Genomic DNA, 22936 nt, shown 5'->3' on the forward strand with positions numbered 1-22936 from the left:
CATTTCCAACTAGAATCGCAAAACATTCACCGTATGATGAACTCACCTGGAAAAGAAAGATAAAAATTAGATCAAACACAAACTCCGTTTTAAAACGTGTAATTATTAAACATTTAGCGAACGGCAAATTTCTGTCTGTTTGCCTTCCCGTTTGTGCATGAGAATAAAAAGATTATATACCCGCTATAAAAGATTAAATTTGCCTCATTTAGTGTTACGTCATAGTCATAACACCATTTTTGCGGTGGTTATTGGTACATTTCGCACGAGGTCTATGTAGGAAGATGGTAGCGCAACGATATGGAAGTGGCATGATAATCATTATGGTCAACTTACTGTATGATGAAAGTGCAAAGTTGATGAAAGTGCAAAGTTGAAGAAAGTATAGGTCTTTCGTCAGTGATAGTTCTTTGGTTATGGATTTGAAAATGGTTAAATTTCCAAAAATTTCAATGAAATCCATATTCCCGAAAATAAAAAAAAATACCATGAAAAAAATAGCACATTATCAGAATTCGGCTACAGCTGATTTATAGGTATATCCAAGGCGACAATTTCATTTATGATCAGAACGCCGGGTACCTAGGAGTTTACATTTTTCTTGGTTCCAATATAGAAACCACGGCGTTGTTCAATACTCTCTAGAGTCCTTAGCAAACCTTAGATTCTTTGACACTTTTCGTTGACTTGAATATTGGTTTCACGTTGTGTTTCTCCATAATTCTAACAGAAGAGGAACTGCGTTCTATCTTCTCGGATACTTTTTCATATCAGTGATCAATTATATTCTAATAAGTACAGGCCTTACGCATAAAGGAGTAAACAAGAATTCCTGACCGAGATGGAGAGTCAGATATGTTCTCCTAGGTCTATATTTGACAAACAATCCTGAACTTTATATAATTGGGACCATATTTCAACAAACTCATTTCATTTTAGGTGAATTACTAACAAGGGTTCAAGAACAACCCAAACCGCTTAATTTTAGCCCTACACTACTGCTAAATATATAAAGAATTTTCAGACTCGTTCGGTTTCTATCTGGACGTTTGTTTCAAATTTACTGATCCGTCCACAAGTGTTTCTAATTTAACTGAAGTTATTCCACCGGGCATTGATGGGTGTAACCATTTTTCAATGAAGTGAACTTCTAGAAACAAACCATTCAAAAAACGTTAACATTCGCAACAAATGCAAATCAAGCATAAACGGAAATATATAACTGCACAACTAGAGGCTAGGGAATAAACTTTCTGTCAGTCCTAACGGTTCTAGATTTCTCTAGTTAGTGGCTACAACTGTTGGTGAAGTCCACAGTTCCATGATTCACTCAAGCAAATAGTTAACTGCAAACACAAGCAACAAAAATATCCAAAACGCTTCAAGACGCGAAGCGATCAACAATATATTTTCTGACATACTTAATATCACACCCCTTTGAAACAATTCACTCGAGGAACACGGATAGTCTCGAATGGTTTGACCATTTTTGGCATGTGGATTCACTAATTGAACTTAGATGTTATGGCTCCCAAGAACTTCTTGCTCCGTGGTTCTCCAGTTTTCCCAAGTAACCACTGATGATTCCTTCTTGAAAGCATTTTCCATCAACACTGGTGATTTACCAAAATCCAGATCAGCTCATAATCTTTTTTTACTATATTTCAACGATCCACTGGAGAAGAACACAAATCCAATCTTTTGCTTTGCACACTTGTCATTTCTTTCCATAAGGATGTCCAAACCTCAGCTGTCAATGCACGTCTTTGGTGATAAAAATATGTTTAAAATTTCAAGTTTCAAAGAGGATTTGGAGAGAAATTTGGCTGGAGCTGACTTTAGTTTCCTCTAAGAAGGTGACTGTGAAGAACTGATTGAACACCTAAACATAACAATCCACCATAAACGCTTGAAATGTAGAAGGAATGCTAATGACTTGTTTTTTCTATAGATAATTTCTCGGGATGTCTTCGACTGATTCAGTCCGCTTGATTCCACACAGACCTATATATTGCAGAAGTACGTGGCAAAATACAGCTGCCTATGACTTCGAAGTTCAATTTTATACACCTCGAAAAATATTTTTTGAAAACTCTCCCTTATCCTTGAGCAATAAACTTTACGAGAGGGTTTTTTCCAAGTGGATACAATCTATAACAACTGAACTCCAAGTAAATAGATACATTCTTACAGGCATCGCTCTCAGAGTGCTTTGAGAATTTTTCTGCTGTGCCAAAGCCAAAAACAGGACATAAAAAGATAGAACATTTCCTAGAAATGGTTTGGCTTAGAAAATAAACTTTCGATCACTTGTAAAGCGTCCAATATTTGAGAAAATTGACTGATCATGCACCAATCGCCACACTGCATAAAGAACAAGTGTATTTATTTCCTTTACAACATCGGAAACTGTGATGCGGATGTTCAAAATCAACTATACCGATATACAAATTTACATAGCCTGATGTTATCAGAGTGTTTTTACCAGTCTACCTTTATGTCTTATCAATAATTCAAATATTTTTTTTTCGATAGGGGTTAACGAGCACGAATCACATATAAAATAGTCCGCTTTTACAATATCTTTTAGAACAAAGAATGAATATAGTCGTCGATAATTGTCTTTTGATTGCAGCTGATCCTGTTCTTACATTTATATTGACCGAAAACAATTCAAAGTATATCACCGTGATGCAAAGAATAAGTCCACCGAATGAATATTATTTTTTGTTCGAGGTACTCTGCCTAATCATCATATTTAGAGAACAAGAAAGATCTTGAGTTATTTCGTTATTTTTATTAACTGAATAATAACTAATTATGATATCTTCTTCAATTTTTTTTATGATGCACTGTTTGGAACCTTTGGTGTAGTAATGAATATTACTGGAGTTTTTTCCCAACACCAAATCGTTATTTTCAATACCTCGATACGTGTTTCGACCACCAAGTGATCATCTTCAAAGAGGAAGATAAAAGTTTTATCTTCCAGGTGATGATCACTTGGTGATCGAAACACGTGTCGAGGTGTTAAAAATAACGATTTGGTGCTGTGAAAAAACTCCAGTAATATTCATCTTCTTCGATGACAAAATCCATGATTTATTCCTACAAAAACCAACGGCAACCAGACCAACAGGTACACGTATAAAAGAACAACGTATTATCCCAGATTCGAGAGTTTTCACAACAACACAAACTGAACTATTACAATAACATCAGTAAATTTCCAAACTACTGCAAAATATATACTGATGGATCAAAGACCGAGTATGGGGTGGGCTGTGCATTCCTTGTAGATGGACACCTCCATAGCTGGTCGATGCACTCAACAACCAGCGTATATACAACAGAATTATACGCTATATACCAGTCTTTATTATTCTGTGAATTCGCACGAAACGAAACTCATTTCCTAATTTGTACCGACTCATTGAGTTCCATAAGATCATTCCAAAATAAATTTACTGTTGACCCCTTGTAAGGATTATTCTTGCCAGAATATTCATATTATGAAGGAAAGCGGTAGAACTGTCAGCTTCATGTGGGTGCCTAGTCATTGTGGCATAAAGAACAACGAGGATGTGGATAAGGCAGCTAGAATGATTGCTAACTCTAACGAATATGAGAATGTACCATTCCACTTAGAAGATTTGAAGAATTTTAATAAAACCAAAGAAGTATCTGACTAGCAGACTCTTTGGAATGAAACTGATGCGAAACTGAAATGCTCGAAACCAAGTGTGAATAAGTGAATCTCACCACTGAAATTGACCAGGAAAGAACAAGTTGTTCTCACGCGTCTGCGAATCGGCCATACAAAAATAACACACCTTTACTTGCTTTTAGGAGAACAACAACCTCTATGTACTACTACCAAACAGTACTAACGGTACAACATATACTTGTAGAATGTCCAAAATATGAAGAAACCAGGAGACAACATAATATAACTGGGGAAATGAAAGAAATTCTATGTGATGATAGACGAACGTTGAGCAACATGATGGCATTTTTGAAAGCTGCCAATATAATAGATAACATTTGAAAAACAAACAACAAGTCCGCGGCTAATAACCTAGCAGTTGATGCCGCAAAAAAAATAGAGTAAAAGTTTGCACATTTAGCAATTTATTATTCAAATGTCTTTTTCATTCGAGATTTTTTTTCAAATTAACTGAGTAACAACCCTAATTCAAAAGTGGATCCAATATCCCTAAATATGAGTTTTCTAATATAAAAAGACTTGAGGCATATTTCGAAAAAAAGCTTTTTCGCTTTCTACTTCTACATCTTTAGGTATACGAAAATTGTGGAAAACTTCCGAATTAAAGAAGAAAGCAAATGAGTTGGTTTCCTCCGTCAAAAATAATGTCGCAAAGTTCTGTTATATTGTAAAATCAAAGTCCAATATATGCAACTTTATTATTGAGGAATTGATGCATTTCATATAAGTATTATAATTTTTGAAGAAGATCTTTAATGAAGAAAGTTATATCTAAACTTTTAATTATTTACATTTGACATCTGAGAATAATCTAAATACAATAATACTATTGGAAAATTGAATTGAAATAAAAGCTGAAATTCATCCAGTAAGCGTGAGTAATCATTATAATAATAATATGTATTTAATCACTTTCTTAAGATTGTTTACAGTAAATATACATGTTATGTTTTCTAATATAACATACATGTTCATATAGAAATAAAATACGAGGCAAAATTATCTGCCTGTGTGTAAGGAATGTGAATACTGACTCTGACATTGAATGAGATTCATGCGTTAAATTAAGTACTAAGATATAAATTTAAAATAGCTACATTTAAAAAGAATATAAATAAATGAAACTGGACTTATAGTTGTTCTTACATTGAATACACGAAAGATTTTTTTACAATAGACCTTGTTCCTGTGGAAAAAGTTATATAGGTGAAACCTTAAGACCAGTAGATGTGAGAAAAAATGAACATTGGGAATATATATGGATCCTACCTAGTTGCCATCACTAATAAGAGAGGTTGAAAATGGAAAACGTCGATCTCTAAAAAAAGTTTCGTATGAATATTCAATTCTTTTCAATTGGTTTTTTCAATTTGTTAGCAAACTTTATGAATATGACAAGTTACTGACTAATTGGACTCTCCAGTGGTTTATATTACGCAGTAACTTTTCGGGATCAACTTTTCAGTTTACCCTTAATTACACTTCAGCAGATTCTCTACTGATTTAGCTTTGTTTATTTTTCAGATTGCGGAAGGTTATATTGCAAAAAAAACAGTAAGGAATAACATTGATGCGTTTCACGACTTTTTCCCAGCCTCAATTCCGATTTTAACTGGAATGCATTGTATCTAGATAATAAGCAATAGTAACATTTTGATGAATGGTTGAAAGTGTTCAATCTGAGTGAATGAAAAACTTCGCTGCAGGAAACTTGCTCATCATCAATAATGATGATTTCAATCATTAAACAGATATTTTTTTGTAGAGAGGATTCGCGAAATTTTGTGCAACACATCAACAATGTCTATGGACCATGATTAAATAATTATAAGTACTAAACCTTCCTCGAGAGGCATCATTATTACTTTCACTATCGCAAAATAGAATCAACTCCACAGTAACGAAACGAACAAGATATTCAGTGAGTGGGAAATTGGAAATCCAACCATACAAAATTAATTCCTTCCACGTATACTCCGAGATCTTTTGAGCCCTGTCTCCACATCTATATAGCGCCTCAGCGAACGGGTTTCGCAGCATGGAGCACCAGGAAAAGGAGAGATAACAAGACAAATGCGCGAGATGCATAAACAAAGGTTTAGATAAAATGATAGACAGCCTCTCAGGGCAACCTTCAGGTGGCATTCTGTTAGCGGAAAATGTCAAGGAGGGGTGAACTATTCGTTTGCGCGTTCTCCCAGTAAAGCCTTTTCATTGACTAGCTATATATTATTAATTTTGAAAGAACACAAATAAATACTGAATCATCTTGATACTTTCAGAAAATCACTTCACTGTATTTTACAGATATTCAAAATGAATATGTTATGAGTGATGTTTGAAAGTTTTCCTACGTTTACCAAAAAATCAGAGTTTATATGTTGAGAATATACAGGGTGTTTCCCAACTACGGTACGAAACTTCAGAGGGTGACTTTTTAGGTCGTTTTGAAAAAAAGTTTAATCTTCATCTTGAAGATGATACATTCGTTAATCTGATTAATATTGGTGAAGGCTGTTCTAAGGAAAAAAAAGTTAAACCATCAATTGCATATCGAGTCGTACCAACAAAACAATTTAATGGTTATCGAAGTTGATATGATCTTGAGGTGTCTGCCTCTATATAATATCTTTTAAGTTTTCAAATTCGCAAAAATAAAAAACTTGCATCATGAAAATTGAGAAACAAACCTTCCTATCTTTTTATACCACTTGTATCTGTAACTAACGTTACTGCAGTTGCTTCCTATACGGACATTTTCAAACGAATACAATGAACTGAAATAATCCATAATGTTTATCTTTATATATCTGTACATCACTGTAGGTAATAACAGAGGTCCTTAACTTAATTGAGAACCTGAGTTTTATTTACCTGTGTCAATGAGGGTACGCTAATTTGAAAACTGGCAAATAGACTAGGTCGAGTTGGTCATTCAGCAGTGCTTATGCTTATGAATTTCCAAGGATTTCAAATAATCGATTTTCCAACCCTTACTTGCATAGTGCAAAATTTCCGTATCGTTTAGATTCGGGAACTTGTGGTTGCATTCCAAGGAATGGTTTGAAAATGTTCGTATAGGACGAAACTGCAGTAACTTTAGTTACAAATACAAGTGGTATAAAAACATAGGAAGTTTAAGTTCTCTATTTTTGTGCATTTCTTACTCATAGTTCAATATGAACTTTTCCCATTTCTCATAACAAACCTTTTCTGATTGATAACTAAATATAACGTGGAATTTTCTACCAAAATAATACCTTCATGACGTCCACTGTGATCATTGTTGTGAACAAGTATATTTATTGTATTCAATGTATTTCGGTTTCTCCCATATGAAGATATTATTTAGATTTTTCAGCGAACAATATGCTACACCTGAGATCATTCTTCAATTACTTTCAAAATACTACTATCCACACCTGACACAACTTTTTAACGACTTCCAAAATACCAATATCCCACCCCTGACAACACTTCTTAAAGTCTTTCAAAATACTTTAATAACTACACAATCCACAAACGAACGTAACCTTCTACAGAGCCGGTCCTGGATATTTCCATTTCGAAGGAAACAGTCTTCTCTATTCTCGACAACGGCGACGTTGTTCCGCCTCGTGACAAATAAAGAACAAAACGGTTTATATCACCTGTCAAATTAAATGAGGCATATTGTTCGCGAGATTAAAAGATATTTCGACGCCATAGTAGGCCTCAATCGCGCTCAAAATAATATCCTCCTGCTGTCGAAAAGTGTGCAAAAGGATTTGCATTTTCCCATGGATAGGAAGAAATGATGTTTTTCAATAACTGTCATTTATTTTTTGAAATGGTATTGTCGAATTCAGTTCTGGCACTGACGAGTCAAGCTCCACATACAATAAATTACAAATGGGTTTTTTTATTTTTTGAACAATCGAAATCAGTTAATGCAGATTCGATAAATATTTAATAATGCATCTAGAATATAAATGGAAAGTCATGACTTTGTATTTAATCATAACTTCTCTAAAAACATTTTGTTCAACTTTCTGAAAAGAAAACACTTCATTCCGTTCGATTTCAAGCCAATATAAATTCACCTAATACAAAAACAATCATTTGTTACAATGTAACATTGCGTTAAGCGAATTATTGTCTGTCAAATGTGTTTAAATAGAAATAAATCCGGCTCGAAGGACCTATAAAAATAATTTCTGAAATATGCCAATCAATTAGTTTGCATATGAATCTTTTAAAATAAGTTATCAAAACTTTCGTCTCGAAGATAATAAAAAAATCACCGAAATTATTTGAAACAGTAAACGTTTCTGACAAAGATTGGGTATTAATACGTTTCAAGGCACACTCAACAACGTCTATTTGATTATAATCTTAATGAAGAGACGGCTTTATGCTCGGCTGATACTGTGATTGACTATATTCGATTTCTCTGGAACGTTTAGTCGCTCCTTTGTAGGAATTATAAAAATTAACCACCAAATAGGATTGGAATCTGTTGGAAATGCCAGTTAATATGAAGTTGATTCAATATATATTCTGTTTTATTTACAAGATATACAGAAACATCAAGGAGAAAACAGTTGATTGAACCAGAGTTTTTTTATACTTTTATTATTGGTGAATGTGCAGCCAATAATAAAAAAATTGAAGTTGAAAAGAGAAAAAAAATTGATTAGAACTTGGGAATAATGAAAAAATATAAATTATTGTAAAATGTTCAGTAACGGGTGTTTCCACTTCCATTTTGAATAACAACTGGATAGCGACGGCATAGTCGTTATCAATAAGAGCTTCCAAGATCTCATACAAATTATAAAATAATATTTTTGTTTGCTTGGGATAGTTCACTTTACTATATGTAATTTTGATATGGTTAATACATTCGTTTTTGCGATTTTGATAGTGTCAATGAATAAAAAAACTGACGTGAATAATCTCAGTCAGATATACACTTATATTCTGAGATATGAAACGATATCTCAGACGATATATCAAACGATATCTCAGACCGTCATTTTTTGTAAAACATCAAATTGCCAACTACCGATTTTTAGTTATCGTGAGGAAGGCATTAAACAGGGCCGAAAGGTTGATGAAAACAAAGAGTATTCTATAACCGGACCCCAACCTTTCTTCCACAAAATAATAGGCATGAAAAATCGGAAATTCATTAAAAATGCAGACTTTCATTGAATATTTTTAGGCCTCGTGTTCCAAACCATGAATGTAATTTACCCTTAGAATCTTGAATAATAATAATAATAATAATAATATACTTTATTTCAAAAAATGCAGACTAATACAGCTGAAGCAGTAATGAAGACATAGAATGAAAAGGCGTCACAGTGAAAAACATTAACCATTTGTATATATAAAATCTAAAAAAAATTAAATAATAAAGTAGATATGAAATATGTTGCAAAAATATTCATAAACATATATTGAAGACATATAGTGTTGCCTATCAGGTGGGAAAATTACAATTAAAATATTCACCAGTATTATATGGTTCATTTTCTATAATAATTTTTTTAATTTCTTTCTTGAATTTGCTGATGCCATTGATTGATTTTATTCGATCTGGCAGTTTATTGAAAAATTTTATACACATGTAGTGAGGACTACTTTCTGTTATAGAGAGTCTGTGTAATGGATACATGATATTTCTCGTTCTTGTTTCATGCCCGTGTGAAATATTATAGGTCAAAAAGGTATCTTTATTTTTGAAAAAATATATTAAGCATTCATATATATATATGCCAAAAATTGTCATTATATTATTCTTCCGAAAACACCCTCTACATGATGCTATGTAGGCCATGTTTAACATAACCCGTAAGGTTCTTTTTTGTATTACAAAAATTTTTTGAACATCATGACTACATCCCCAAAACAAAATTCCGTACTTTGCCACCGATTCGAAGCTGGAATGATATATTATTTTCATTGAGTTTGGGTGGAGATATTTGTTGAGAGATCTTATAGCATAAAGCACCCTATTGAGTTTCATACATAGATCTTCTATATGTTCTGACCAGGTCAGAAATTCATTGATATATAAACCAAGAAACTTTGATTTTGATGTTATTTCTCTCTCTTTTGTAGCTATTTTGATTGTCGGTGGACATTCCAACTGCAACTGTCTTGAGCGAAACAATACTGTGTGGGTTTTTGATTCGTTAAGAATTAATTTGTTGCTATCAAACCATTCTTTTGTTTTTTTAAAGAGATTTTCAGTATTTTCTATGATTTTTGGGAAATTTTCACCGCCAATCAATATATTTGTATCATCAGCATAGCTTGTTATGAACTGATCATTTCTGGTATCCATTGAGCATAAGTCATTGGTAAAGATTATAAATAGAATCGGTCCGAGAATGCTACCTTGCGGTATTCCAATATTTGATTGAATTATCTGTGATTTATAAATCATTCCCTCACTTTTAATGGAAACTCTCTGATTTCGACCATTCAGGTATGAACTAGCCCATTTCAAAGCGTTTCCTCTAATTCCATACTTCTCTAATTTATACATCAGAAGAGATCTGTCCAAACAGTCATATGCTTTAGAAAGATCTAAAAACATTCCTAAAGATAAATATTTTTTTTCAATGAAATTCAATACATGTTGAGTGAATTGGAAGATGGCTGACATTGTAGATCTACCTTGGATGTAACCATGTTGATTCTTACTGAAAATGTTACATTCATTAAAGAAATCTATCAGTTGTTCAGAAAATGCTAATTCAAACAATTTTGAGAAACTAGGAGGTTGACTTATTGGCCTATAATTTTCCATGAGTTCTATATCACCGTTTTTATATATAGGTGTAACTAAAGACACCTTCAGTTGTTCTGGGAATATGCCAAATTTCAAAGAGTTGTTTACGATATACGTGAGTATTTCTTTCATGTTAGGAATATTTTCTTTGACTAATGCTGAAGGTATACCATCATCCCGCTACTTTGTTTATTCTTAATCTTGCGTGATAAATTAATTAAGTCTTCCATAGACAAAGGTTTCAAAAAAATTGACTGGTTGTTTTCATTTATATTACACTGAAATGGTACATCTGGGATATTTCTTATTATATTAGGTACAGTATTCGTTAGGAACAGATTGTATTCTTCTGCAACCTCTTGTGGTTTCCCTTTTATTCGACAATGAGAAATTTTATTCTTACCTGTAAGTTCATTGCAAAAGCTCCACATGCATTTAGTTTTGTTATCTGTACGTTGCAGTTTTTTATGGTACGTATCTTTTTTGGCTTTAACTAACAACTCGTTATATTTCGATTTAGCAATATTATACTGATCTTTGAAATTTGGATTATTCCCAGACAAAACTAGCAATACATCAAGATTATGTTTACACTGGCTCAGTTCTTCATTATCATCGATATATACATGTTTGTGGGTGTATGGTTTAGTTTTTATGTATCTAAGCGGAAAACATTCATTGAAGATGTTGATAAAGTTGCTCATGAACGATTTCCATTGCAAATCGACTGAGGAGATACTGTGACTATACGTTTCAATCCAATTTTCATTCTTCAATTTGTTACTAAAGTCAATTTTGCTTTGTTCACTAAAAATTCGTCGGTATGTATATTTGTTTTCCTTCATAATATCAATAGAAAATTCTATATATTGTGCATAGTGGTCAGAAATATGAGTTTTTAAAACTGTTGCAATATTGAAATTATCATAATTTGTGAATATATTATCAATACAACTCCTGGAGTTATGTGTTACTCGAGTATATTCGACAATTGTTTGAATAAGATTGAATGAGCTGAATAGTGACAGCATATCCTCACCTATTCTATTAGTATCTCTCAATTCTACATTGAAATAAGAGAGAAGGCCAAGTGGAACATCATTTCAAATGGCTTTAAATTATTTTCATTACAGAAGTTATTACAAAAAACTGAGAATAATGGCTTTCAGATAAATTTTTTTGCATAATAATGGGGAATTGGAAGGCCAAAACCTTTTTTTTAAACTTTCCTAAAAAATAAACTCATTTAAATTGAATTATAGGTATGTTTTTGAACAGGCATGCTGTTGTAACTCGCCTTTATTTCCACTGAAAATTTCAAGTGCATTGACTTTAATGATCAAATAATTTCAACACAAAATTGATTCAGTTCAATTTGCCGAACTGAATTTTTACCGCATTATTCTGATGTCTCAAGACTGAATAAACAACTACCTCCATCCAATAAAATATCTCCAGAGTAGTTTCCATTATCCATCATTGTGTTATTACGGTACAAAAATAATTTTTTTTTGAACATACAAGAAGAAAAATAATTAATGCACTTTCCTTATGTATCCGAAAGATTTGTATAAAAATAAATGAATAAATATACCATAATAAGACGCGAAAATCCTTCGAAATTTTAATTGAATTTCATAAAAGCGATGGGGATACATTCACTGTAGCTTTTATTTCCTTAATTGAAATCCATTCAAGCCTTTTTGCTATAGTTCATGGAACGCTCGTAAATCAAGTTCGACGTTTTCCTCTTAGAAACACTCGGCAAACATCTTGGTGTAAATATTCTCCCAGTTTTATAAGGGTCAGTTGGGATGGACCAGAGTGGTTTCGCCAGTTAGGATTGATATTCGTTTTCAACATGTTGAAGGAAACAAAGAAAGAAAATAGGTTCATTTTTATCTGCAAGTGCTTCAATTCATATGAAAAAGACCTTTCGAAATAAGAATATATAGCAGACTGTTGCTTTTATTTCTTGGGGATGCCAGTGAAATGTAATTCAGAAATATATCCATAAATAATAAAATGGGTATACAGTATGAAGAAATATTCCATATATATCCAAAAGGATGTTCAAAAACTCATTTACGAAACAACGATAATTGATATTAATGACATACCCGTTGAGACTTCAGAATATTGAATGAACCTGCATAGTAATTGACTTAGATGTACAGAGTGTATCTAGAATGATGTCATTAATTTCAGGTGCTGATACGAAGCAAGTTAGGACAAACATTTTATTCATAAAATAATAATAATAATAATTTATTTGCCCATAATATTTAGATGTACAACAGAGTGAGTAACAATAATAGCAAATAAAATAGAAAACCCATAAAAGGTGAAACCTTATGCATGAGTATGCTACTAAAACATGAGTATGATTTATAAAATGTAATAATAAAGTAAAAATAATAATATACATATATATATATATATATATATATATATATATATATATATATATATATATATATATATATATATATATATATTTTGGGTGATGCAACTCTATAACTTCTATTTGATTATCTGCGAGCGCTTTCGACAGCTGGTCGTTAACGAAATAAATCAAAAACAATTTTTCAGCATTGAGGAAGAAAACAACTCAAAACTCAACTACCTGGACATAACCATTGGATATAACCACAACAAAACACAATTTCAAATGGAAATATACAGGAAACCTACACAAACAAATTCCACCATACCCGCAAGTTCACCATCCACCGTCACAAAAAATGGCTGCATATAACGCATGCATATATAGAATGTTAAGGATACCACTCAGCAAGGAAGCCCGGAACAAAAAACGGAAAATCATATACTAAATAGCGAACGAAAAAGGAACACCCAAAAGACAATAGATAAATTGGAAAACAGAATCAAACAAAAAATACAGAACAAGGATCAAGCCAACCCAACAGACAAAACAACACAACTAAGCACCAGGACACCAAAGCAAAAAACTAACAAACATCTTCAAGCCATTGAACATCAATATCACATACAAGCCAAACACGAAAATAACACAAAAAATAAACAGCTATGAAAAAGAAAAAGACAAAAACCAAAACGGGATATACAGTATACAATGCTCGGACTGCAACAAATTCTATATCGGCCAAACCAAGAAAAAACTGATCCAAAGGTACGATGAACACAAAAAGGTATACATAAACCCGCAACACACGCCATACAAAAAAAAACATAACTTTTCCCCACCAGAGAACATAAAACTCATAAAAAAAAACAATAAGGAAAACCGCATGGACATTTGGGATAACTTAAACATTCATAAATTTAACAGTCAAAAATCACTTGTCGAGGAACAAGTACAAATCCAAACTCAACAAGACCTAACATTCAATATATTAAACAAATCAATATACACTCCTAGAAACAATAAACCTAGGGAAGTTTCAACACAAAGAATAGTACCTGATGTAATCCAAATACAGGCAAATACAGGCAAATAAAGGCAAAATAGAAGTTAATTATCAGATATAGCATCAGTATGGTGCAGCAAAGTGTAAGGATGGGCAATACTTGGTTACCAAAACAAAGAAATACAAATGTACGGAGCCACCAGCAGGAGCCGATAATTAATTTCTGTGCCACTAGGTGGTTCCACTTATGTCTTGCTTGCGTTTACGCAGTTATTTCTATTAAGTACTTTTCTTGATTTTTTACATTTTGTCTTCAAACGAGGACCGCCTGCCCGGTACTGACGATGCCCAATAGGCTGAAACAGCTGTCTACCGGTGGCTCTTAAATTGAAATCAATATGAGAATGATCAGAATGGTACTTATTTACTTATCTTTTATAAACATATATATTAAAATATAACAATAAAAGTGAATTGAGTATGGGATTGTAGGTAAAGTTGGGCGCCTACAAAGATATTAATCTATTTTTTTTCGTTGAAGTAGTACTTTGAAGTTTTCTGTACCTATGTGTTGTTAGGATCCAGTTTGTATCAAACTTGTTTTCTAAATTTCTCTTTGAAAAGCTTAGAAAATTAGTTCAAGTAGCTGGTTTGAAATCTATACCTACAACTTCTCTTTAAATATTTGTTTGATAAAATGTAAATCAACGAAATGAAAATATTTATTGATTAAAACAAATGAAAATAAAACAAAGATGAGGTTCTTCAAGAAAACTTTGATTTTATTTTTAGTTAGAAATGAACTTGAACGTCATCATCGTAGTCATGCATCATGCATGAGTCTATTTTCTTTGCAATACCAAAGACTACAGAATACTATAAGACGTGTCACTCGCTCATTTTTCGACATCTGAGAAATCTCGCCGCCCGCTAGCGACAGCGGGTAGTACAGTGTGTCGCTTGAAGTTACCAGTTCTCGTCGGCACACGAGATATAAAGGTTGTCCGTATTGTTTGGTATTGTCAAAGACTACAGAGTCGGTAAACTTTGGTATTGTGATAGTGTTGTGTGCGTTCGGAGTTCGAAATATTTATTTTGTGAAAATGTCGACGTATTGCTCAGTGGATGGTTGTCTGAGTACGGTGGGAAGCCCAGGTATTTCGTTTTTCCGCTGCCCAAAGTACAGTGAAAGGTATGCATTCAATATATTCACCATTAATTTTTATTTTACCTATCTATACCTTTTATGGTTTTGTTGTATAAAATTATTCATAACGAAATATACCGCCGGCATTTGCCAATCCAAACTCATTTCAATCTTTTTTCAAAATGTTCAGTTTATCGATTGATATACTTGAATTTTTTTTTAGGTGTCAACGTTGGAAAAATGTATTAGGCTTCATTGGGAATCATAGATATGCTACTCTTACCCCAGAGCAGAGTCACAATAGAATTAAAATTTGCAGCTTACATTTTAGAGCCGATGATATTGTGAATTCTCGTATTCATAGCTATGATGTTCCTTCATTGCGTCTGCCTCAAGATGGTTCTCAGAAAGGTTGGTTCAGTGAAGTTTATAGATTCAAATGATGAAAAAATCTTATTCCACTTTTTAACATATGAAATTTACAATATCAATTTTGTTGTTTAAACCTTCCAGATGATGATGCCATTGCCGGTACTAGCAAGGATTTTATTTACATTGATGCTCAGGTTCAAACGGATCAATTAGGATCACGAGGTGAAATATCTTTTCGTTATATTATATACTTACCTGATCTATTTTTATATGCTTCGGAAAAAAAAACGATGACAAGAAAACAATTATTGAAAGTACGTACATCTTTCTTTTAGATGAATGCAGCCAAACATCTGCTAAACTCTCTTCGGGAACTCCAAGAAAAGTGGCATTACGAAAAAAAATTGTATCACTAGAGAAAACAGTAGCTTCAACATCAAAAAGAGCACTGGACGAAACCGGAATTACTCTGGATGATGTTTTCAAGTTTCTGGATCGAAAATATCCTGAGCAATATTGTAAGCTCTTGAAAGCACAGCTTTCTTTGATAAATAAAGCACCAAAAGGGTCCAGGTATAGTGACGAATTCAAACAGTTTGCATTGACTCTTTATTTTCTTGGTCCGAAAGCATACAAAAAATTTTCAACAATTTGTAGATTACCGTCAAAAAGTACACTTCATCGTTTCACGAAAAATTGGATTGTTGAACCAGGCTTCAACGATTTTATTTTTCGTGTTATTGAATTCAGGATTGGGCTCATGAAGGAGAAAGAAAGATATTGTATTTTATGCCTAGACGAAATATCTTTGAAATCTCATCTTTATTATGATATTTCCAGAGACAAAATAGTAGGTTTCCAAACAAGTTTGAATGGGACCTCTACTGACATAGCAAGTAGTGCTCTAACAGTAATGGTCAGAGGTTTGGCAAGCAATTGGAAAATACCACTTGCATACTTTTTCTATAAGACATCAGCAACTTCTGATGATTTGAAAGATATTTTGTTCAAAACGGTACGAAGATGCAAAAGTATAGGCCTAAATGTCATGGGGGTGGTTTCCGATCAGGGTTCAAATTTTCAGAAGTTGGTGAAAACTTTGAATGTTACAGACGAAAATCCCATATTTCTGATAGACGATCATAAACTTGTATATTTGTTTGATATCCCGCACTTGCTGAAGTCGACACGAAACAATTTGTTTTCCTATCAGTTTTTACTTCAGGGTGGAGAAACAAGAAAACATTACATAGAAACAATGTATAATTATGATAGAACTAAACAATATAAATTGGCTCTTAAACTTAATAATGACCACATTTATCGAAATAATTTTCAAAAAATGAAAGTCACGTTGGCTTCCCAAGTTCCCATCAAGAGATATTGTTGACCATGTAATAGAGATGGAAAACATATTCATTGAAAATTTTGATAAAATCGGCAGTGAGAAGGGAATTGGACAGTATTTGAAAACAAAATATTCGAAAATTCTTTTCTCACATCCATGTCAAAAATTCCTCTTCCATTATTATATATCTTTATATACAAGAGTTCGGATATACTTTACTTTAAAATTCATGAACCAGGACATGAAGATTGTTAGGAAACATAAATCATGCAATGTAAAATTGAATATTTTAAATCATTTATAAACATATAACATTATATAATTGTATTATATAGAAGTTGATCGACAAACAACTACTTTCGTATCTTTGTTTATCTGTCTGATACAACCGAGCAAGCGAAGTTTCAACTTCGGAACGTCCCCTGTAGATATCGCGAATAGGAACTGCCCTCGTATAACTGTCATGCGGCCGGCGGCTTCCAGACATCGTCTGTCGGCGATATGATTTATGGAAATCGCAAAAAATGCAATCCTGAGCCGTACCGACAAACGAATTCCTTGGAGTGAACCAACTTATAGTATTCGGTAAACTTTGGCAATACCTTTAGAGTAACCTTGAAGTGACCTTCAAAGGTCCCACTTTTTACTGGGTCGATTATGAAAACTGACTTTTAACAAATTTCAAATTATTATTATTTTGAATTATTCTACACTTTAAACACGAAATAATCATTAACAAATTTCTTGTTTATTTTTATTTCTATTCGAAACACGAACCAAAATTTAGAAGTAACCAAGATCGAACCTACATTCACAAGCGTGTTTCTTCCATTTTATAATACTCCGGAAATGGAAAAATATATAGGGAAAATCTCGATCGAGTAGGTACTTTACAGCAGTAAATTTTAACGAAGACGACGCTATCGACATCTGAACGAACCGACATGTAGGTAACGAATGTACTTCGCGGCATACGTTAATAATTGGAAAAAACTAATAAAACGCCGTAGAAATCGTAAATAAGTCTTCGAAAGCGTTCGAGTGCATTTTTACATACTTGAAAGCGAACATCAGGTTTTCTTTCATATTTTATAAATATACGCATTTGAAAACTCGAGCAAATTTACTACGCTTGATGGAAATTGGAGTTTTTTATTATGGATATGAAATATTTGTTTATTTTCCTCTTTTTGCTAATATGAATGTGAAGTAATATTTTCGTAAACTTCGATAAATTGGAATTTTCAAAAACTCGTTAATTCTCTCTATACTGCGATAAAACATCGTTTGGCTTTAATTATACCATTTGTTTGATCATCTTATTCCACTTATATAAATTAAAGTTTAGGTATGGAAGACAAAATCAACAATACGTTGGAAAATAAATCAACTATCAGAATTCAACTGGAAAGCACCTCAAGGATACATCTTAGGGCCTGTACTCTTCATACTTTATGTTGATTTAGATTTTATCGATAGTTCAGTGGTTTTAATGGTTAAGTATAACAAGGTTTTACTTGAGAAATATTGATGTGGTATCCAGTGATTCAATGCATTCAATTTTAGAAAAACTATTTCATTTGTCTCTACATTCAATTCTCCAGATAATTGAGAATTGAAATAGTTTTTTTGCTAGTAATATTTCTCTTCAGAATCAACAGATATTACTAGTTATTTTTGAGCGAAAACAAAATTATTGAAGCAGTAATTTGGAAAACAGTTAAATAGGCATAAAATTTGTACTCCAAAACACTGCCCGTTAGCACGTGCAAGCCCAGCCCTGACAATGTAATTATTCAAAGCAATTAGCACAAAACTGTCATTATGGCCCCACATTTGTGAATAACTTCGTTATGCGTTTCCCTCTCTTTCTGTCCAGTGTCCCTACCGAGTACCGAATCCAGAAATCAGGTTACATCGGCACAACTGTCCTAGGAGAGAACATTAATATTTGAATAGAGAACAAGTTTCACGTGACCAGTTAGCTAGCCATTTAATTGGGACTTCTGTTTGTAAACATTTGGAGGAAATGGAATAATTGATGTGAAAGGAGCAACAGTTCGAGAGCCAGACACATTATTTGAGGTTTCAAAGTAAACGCAATACGCATATATTCGAAGCCTCTGTAACTGAGTATATTATTAATTCTAGTTGTTTTTTCAACCAAAGTGCAATACGTTGTTTGTAGATATCTCGATCAAGGTTTCGACTTATATGGCGCATTGAAAACCTTTCTTGAAACAAGTCTTCTTTCAAATAATTATTTATTAACCTTGACTATTTTGGAATTGGAAAACTATTGGGTTATTTCAAAAGTTTTCCCGTTTTAATGTCATGTGAATTTCATAAACTACATCTTACGATTTGATCTTTGCAAACTTTATTTTCAGTTTTGGGATGATGCGGAAAGGGATATAGGTAATATTTATTATTTTTCAGTAGTTATTCCAACAGATTTCTCACAAATTCTTTGTTGGTACGAAAAATGAACGATTTTAGTTTTTTTGAACAGTGGTTTTGATGTTATATTTTTTATATTCTCCGGTAATGTGTCATATAATTTAGTTACGCAAAAAGAGTATGTTCATGAAATTGTGGTTTTACTATAGTGGGATAAGTGTTATATTGGTGGATTCTATAAAGATTGCTTTGTTACCACAGAATTGGTACTTCACGTTGGTACAAAAGAAGTATGATTATCTTTTTTCCCATTAGATATCTTGATTTTTTTGACATTATCAGTTTGAGGAACCTTCTTTGTAGTGCATTTCATCAGTTCGGACTTTCATTGTCTAATATGATGGTAGAACAGGCTTTAGCTAGAAAACAGCAAGAACTCCACAAGGAAGAGTAGCCGCCATAACCAGTACTTGTACTTTCCTACATCAGAGGGTTGTCGGAAAGGATAAGAAGGATTGGGTCCAAATATAACATCAGAACCTGCTTCAGATTTGGGAACACTATCCGTAGCAGTCTCACGAAAACCAGGCCACCATACGCAGACTGCGATTCCAAGAATTACATTTACCGGATACCCTGCGATTGCGGGAAATCATACATCGGTGAAATTAAGAGGCCATTAAAAGTTCGCATTGCCGAGCACAAAAAACACACACAGCGAGAAGCATGTTTGGACTCATCAACATAACATTAAGTGGGTTCAGGCTGAAATCATCCACAAGGAGGAACACTGGTTTAGGAGAAAATTCAAATATATGTTGTCCAACAACTCCCACCAAACAGTCAGCTCCCGCTAAAACCAATGAAACCATGTTAATAGTTCTCTTTTTTTTTGGTTTTTTGGTTGTTGCTTGTGTACTATTTTATTGTAATTTCAGTTTTTTGCTTAATAAAATTGTTTTTTCAGCTAATCTTTTTAATTTTTTTAAAGATTCTTTCAGGTATTTCAAATCAATTTATATCATATTTAGACCACCTTCAAGCAAACTTCTTTGTAGTGTCTCTAAATGGTTATATGTTCTCGTGCGGCTGAACCCCAGGTAATTATACAGTAACTCAAATGACTTTTAACAAGGGCAAAATACAAAAATTTTAGTTCTCTATCTGGTAAACATTTTTTTTAGGCGCGAAATTTGTAAAGGACTGATTATAGGTTTTTAATGAAATATCATATATGATAATCCCATTTCAGGTTACTATCTAATATATAAATGTTTTGAATTGACGAATACAATATATCACAATCTCGATACTCATGTATGTAATTAATGCATATAATTTGGCGATTTTTAAAATATGTCCCCAAAGTAGACTGCAATGCAACACAATAAAACTCATTAAGAATTTCAAATTGAGCTCGCCCCTGTCATTTGAGTGAATAATATAATGACTTTTTTTTGGGGCGCTACAACTTTTACTCACTTCGGCAGAGGTAGGAATATTAGAGAAATTTGTTGGAAGGCATACTGTCAAACATTAACAAAACTTAAAAATTGGTTATTGTTTTAAAACTGTAGTGAAATCAAGAACTGTTGCATCCGAAATGAAATGAAAGAGATTTCAGAACTATGTGCAAAGCTGGTGTCGAATTTTAGTACGAAAATTTTGTATCCACAAACCTAACCTAACAATTTTTTAAAATCTTTTCCAGCATTCTCGTCTTGTCAGCCGTTATACTCTTTCATCTGTTGAAGAATTGTTTCGGATTAATGTTGTGAAATGTCCATTATTTTGTTTCGTTTCAATTTTAATATTTTTGGAGCTTTTAATTTGATGAGGGCTATAACTAGATTTGAAATGGAATTTCATCATTTCTGCCTAGTGAATTGGTCAGTTTTTTATTTCTGAAACTCCAGTATCCCCATGGACTGTACCGGCAGAAATGCCATTTTCTTCTATGAAAAAACCGTTGGGAAATGGTCCAGAACCCAACACTTTTGAACCAATCATATTGACTAGATACATAACTCACTACCAATCGAAGGAGAGCAAATCCATTACTTTACAGCTCCATTTAAATTATTTCATTAGCAGTTAGGCTATATCAAAATTGTTCTAAAACATCAAACTCATCATTGAACTGACAGTTTGTACTGAAATATATAGTTTTTATGTGATAGAATTGACGGATACTTGATGAAAATCTACAACGCATCCAAGTGTATGAGCACACCTGATGAAGTTATTCTATAATTAAACAGGTGTTGCAGTTTTTCAAGCTGTTTAGTGAAAATCTCACAACACAGTGTTATTTGAATATTCTAAGAACTCGGGAAGTGAAAACGGGTGTATCCCACCCAAAATTTGTAATTTGTCGAATGACTTTATGCCACACTACACCACTATACCACTGACATATGTAGGTCAGTCGGTCATTGAGTTTTGAAGTTTAGATTAAAACCTAATCATTATTTGGGCCAAAACATCAACAAAAAAACGAGTTGCAAGTAAAGGAAAAAATATGACGGAAAAGACATACCTTCGTTAAGCTAATAAGAGGAATAAAACGTTGGCTCTCGGATTGCATTTTAATGCCAAGCCTGCAGAAATGAACACGGAAGCTATCGAATTTTGGTTTAAATAGACGATAAATTATGTTTTTGTTTATTTTGCTTCGCCGTAGTTATACGAAGTGTTAACAATTATATCTCAATATCCTAACAATTCTGCTGGAATCGTGAATATTAACGAGAAGCGCCGGTTCAAGCAAATCATTGTTTTGTTACCCGAACACATTCAGAAGTGATTTACGATGTTTATCGGCGAATTCAGTCATGTAAAGAGAATTGATGAACTGTACTTGGCTTGCAATCAAATTCTAGTGCAACTGAGCATGCCAATCTATAATCAACACTAGAAATGATTTCGAAGCAGTTCAAGATTGAGTTAAAAGCAGATGTGTGTAGATGAAATAACTATTCAGATAGTACTATTCAATCAAATATCTCTTTACAAAATTCCAAATATAATGTCTTTGTTTGGTACTTGAAATGCCTCTCAATTTAGATCTCAAATGGACCCCAAGTTGGCAATGTTGCATGCATAGTGACAACAACAATACAGAATGAAAAAAAAATCAAATTATGCAATATAAATAAGTTTTACGATGTTGCCAAGTTCATAACGAATGTTAGCGATGTCAGACCATTATTTTCACTCGATTTCGAAAAAACTGTGAGATACTATTAACATAAATAGTTTTAACCTAAGCGGTTACCGTAATATCAGTGTAAATGTTCACTCAGATATGCTTCTACTGATATAAATAACTACTTGAAACTCTTGAAGACTACAATGGCTTTGCTGGAAAACAAACATGTTGACACCTTCCGATGATTTCATCCCCAAACAAAGTTCAACAAACATTATTCATCGTTTTCAATGAAACTTTCAACAAATTCAAATCCAGATTTTGCCACCCATCTGTCTCATTCCATTTCTGATATCATATAACTCCTAAATTATATCACTGAAATCATTAATCAACTAGGATACACCAAACTATCGCAATACTTTTCCGGCTTGGCCATGAAGAATTAGAGAATTCATAGAATCGCAATCCTCGATTCTGAATTATTAATTTTCATCTTTTCGAGAGACATCTTCTGAAACGTTTCTTCTATTCGCATGTATGTGTGTTCATCTGCGCACCGGTAATATTGTGAATTATTAAATCCAATAGCCAGTGTATTTCATGAACCACTTC

The 22936-nt window shown here is 33.0% G+C and overlaps 2 protein-coding genes across 11 annotated transcripts in view; one reads left to right on the forward strand and one right to left on the reverse strand.

Moving 5' to 3' along the window:
- heph (polypyrimidine tract-binding protein 1 heph) overlaps positions 1-22936 on the reverse strand; it is an 862450-nt gene that overhangs the window by 140422 nt on the left and 699092 nt on the right. The window lies entirely within an intron of this gene.
- Positions 14960-16961, forward strand: LOC141482442 (uncharacterized). Its single transcript, XM_074175753.1, has 3 exons — positions 14960-15461; positions 15564-15644; positions 15758-16961. The coding sequence occupies exons 1-3, from the start codon at positions 15233-15235 to the stop codon at positions 16810-16812; spliced, it is 1365 nt and encodes a 454-aa protein (XP_074031854.1). The 5' UTR covers positions 14960-15232; the 3' UTR covers positions 16813-16961.

Source organism: Leptinotarsa decemlineata, unplaced genomic scaffold, assembly GCF_025532065.1.
Source record: "Leptinotarsa decemlineata unplaced genomic scaffold, Ldec_3_MD MMD2_tig00001064_RagTag_RagTag, whole genome shotgun sequence".
In the NCBI taxonomy this organism is placed as follows: domain Eukaryota; kingdom Metazoa; phylum Arthropoda; class Insecta; order Coleoptera; family Chrysomelidae; genus Leptinotarsa; species Leptinotarsa decemlineata.

What these genes read in the sequence shown, in the direction of transcription:
- LOC141482442 (XM_074175753.1), top strand. Translation starts at nt 15,233, where the DNA reads ATGTTCAGTTTATCGATTGATATACTTGAATTTTTTTTTAGGTGTCAA. An exon ending in TCAAGATGGTTCTCAGAAAG is followed by an intron (nt 15,462 to 15,563) that starts GTTGGTTCAGTG and finishes TAAACCTTCCAG; the next exon opens with ATGATGATGCCATTGCCGGT. An exon ending in GGATCAATTAGGATCACGAG is followed by an intron (nt 15,645 to 15,757) that starts GTGAAATATCTT and finishes TCTTTCTTTTAG; the next exon opens with ATGAATGCAGCCAAACATCT.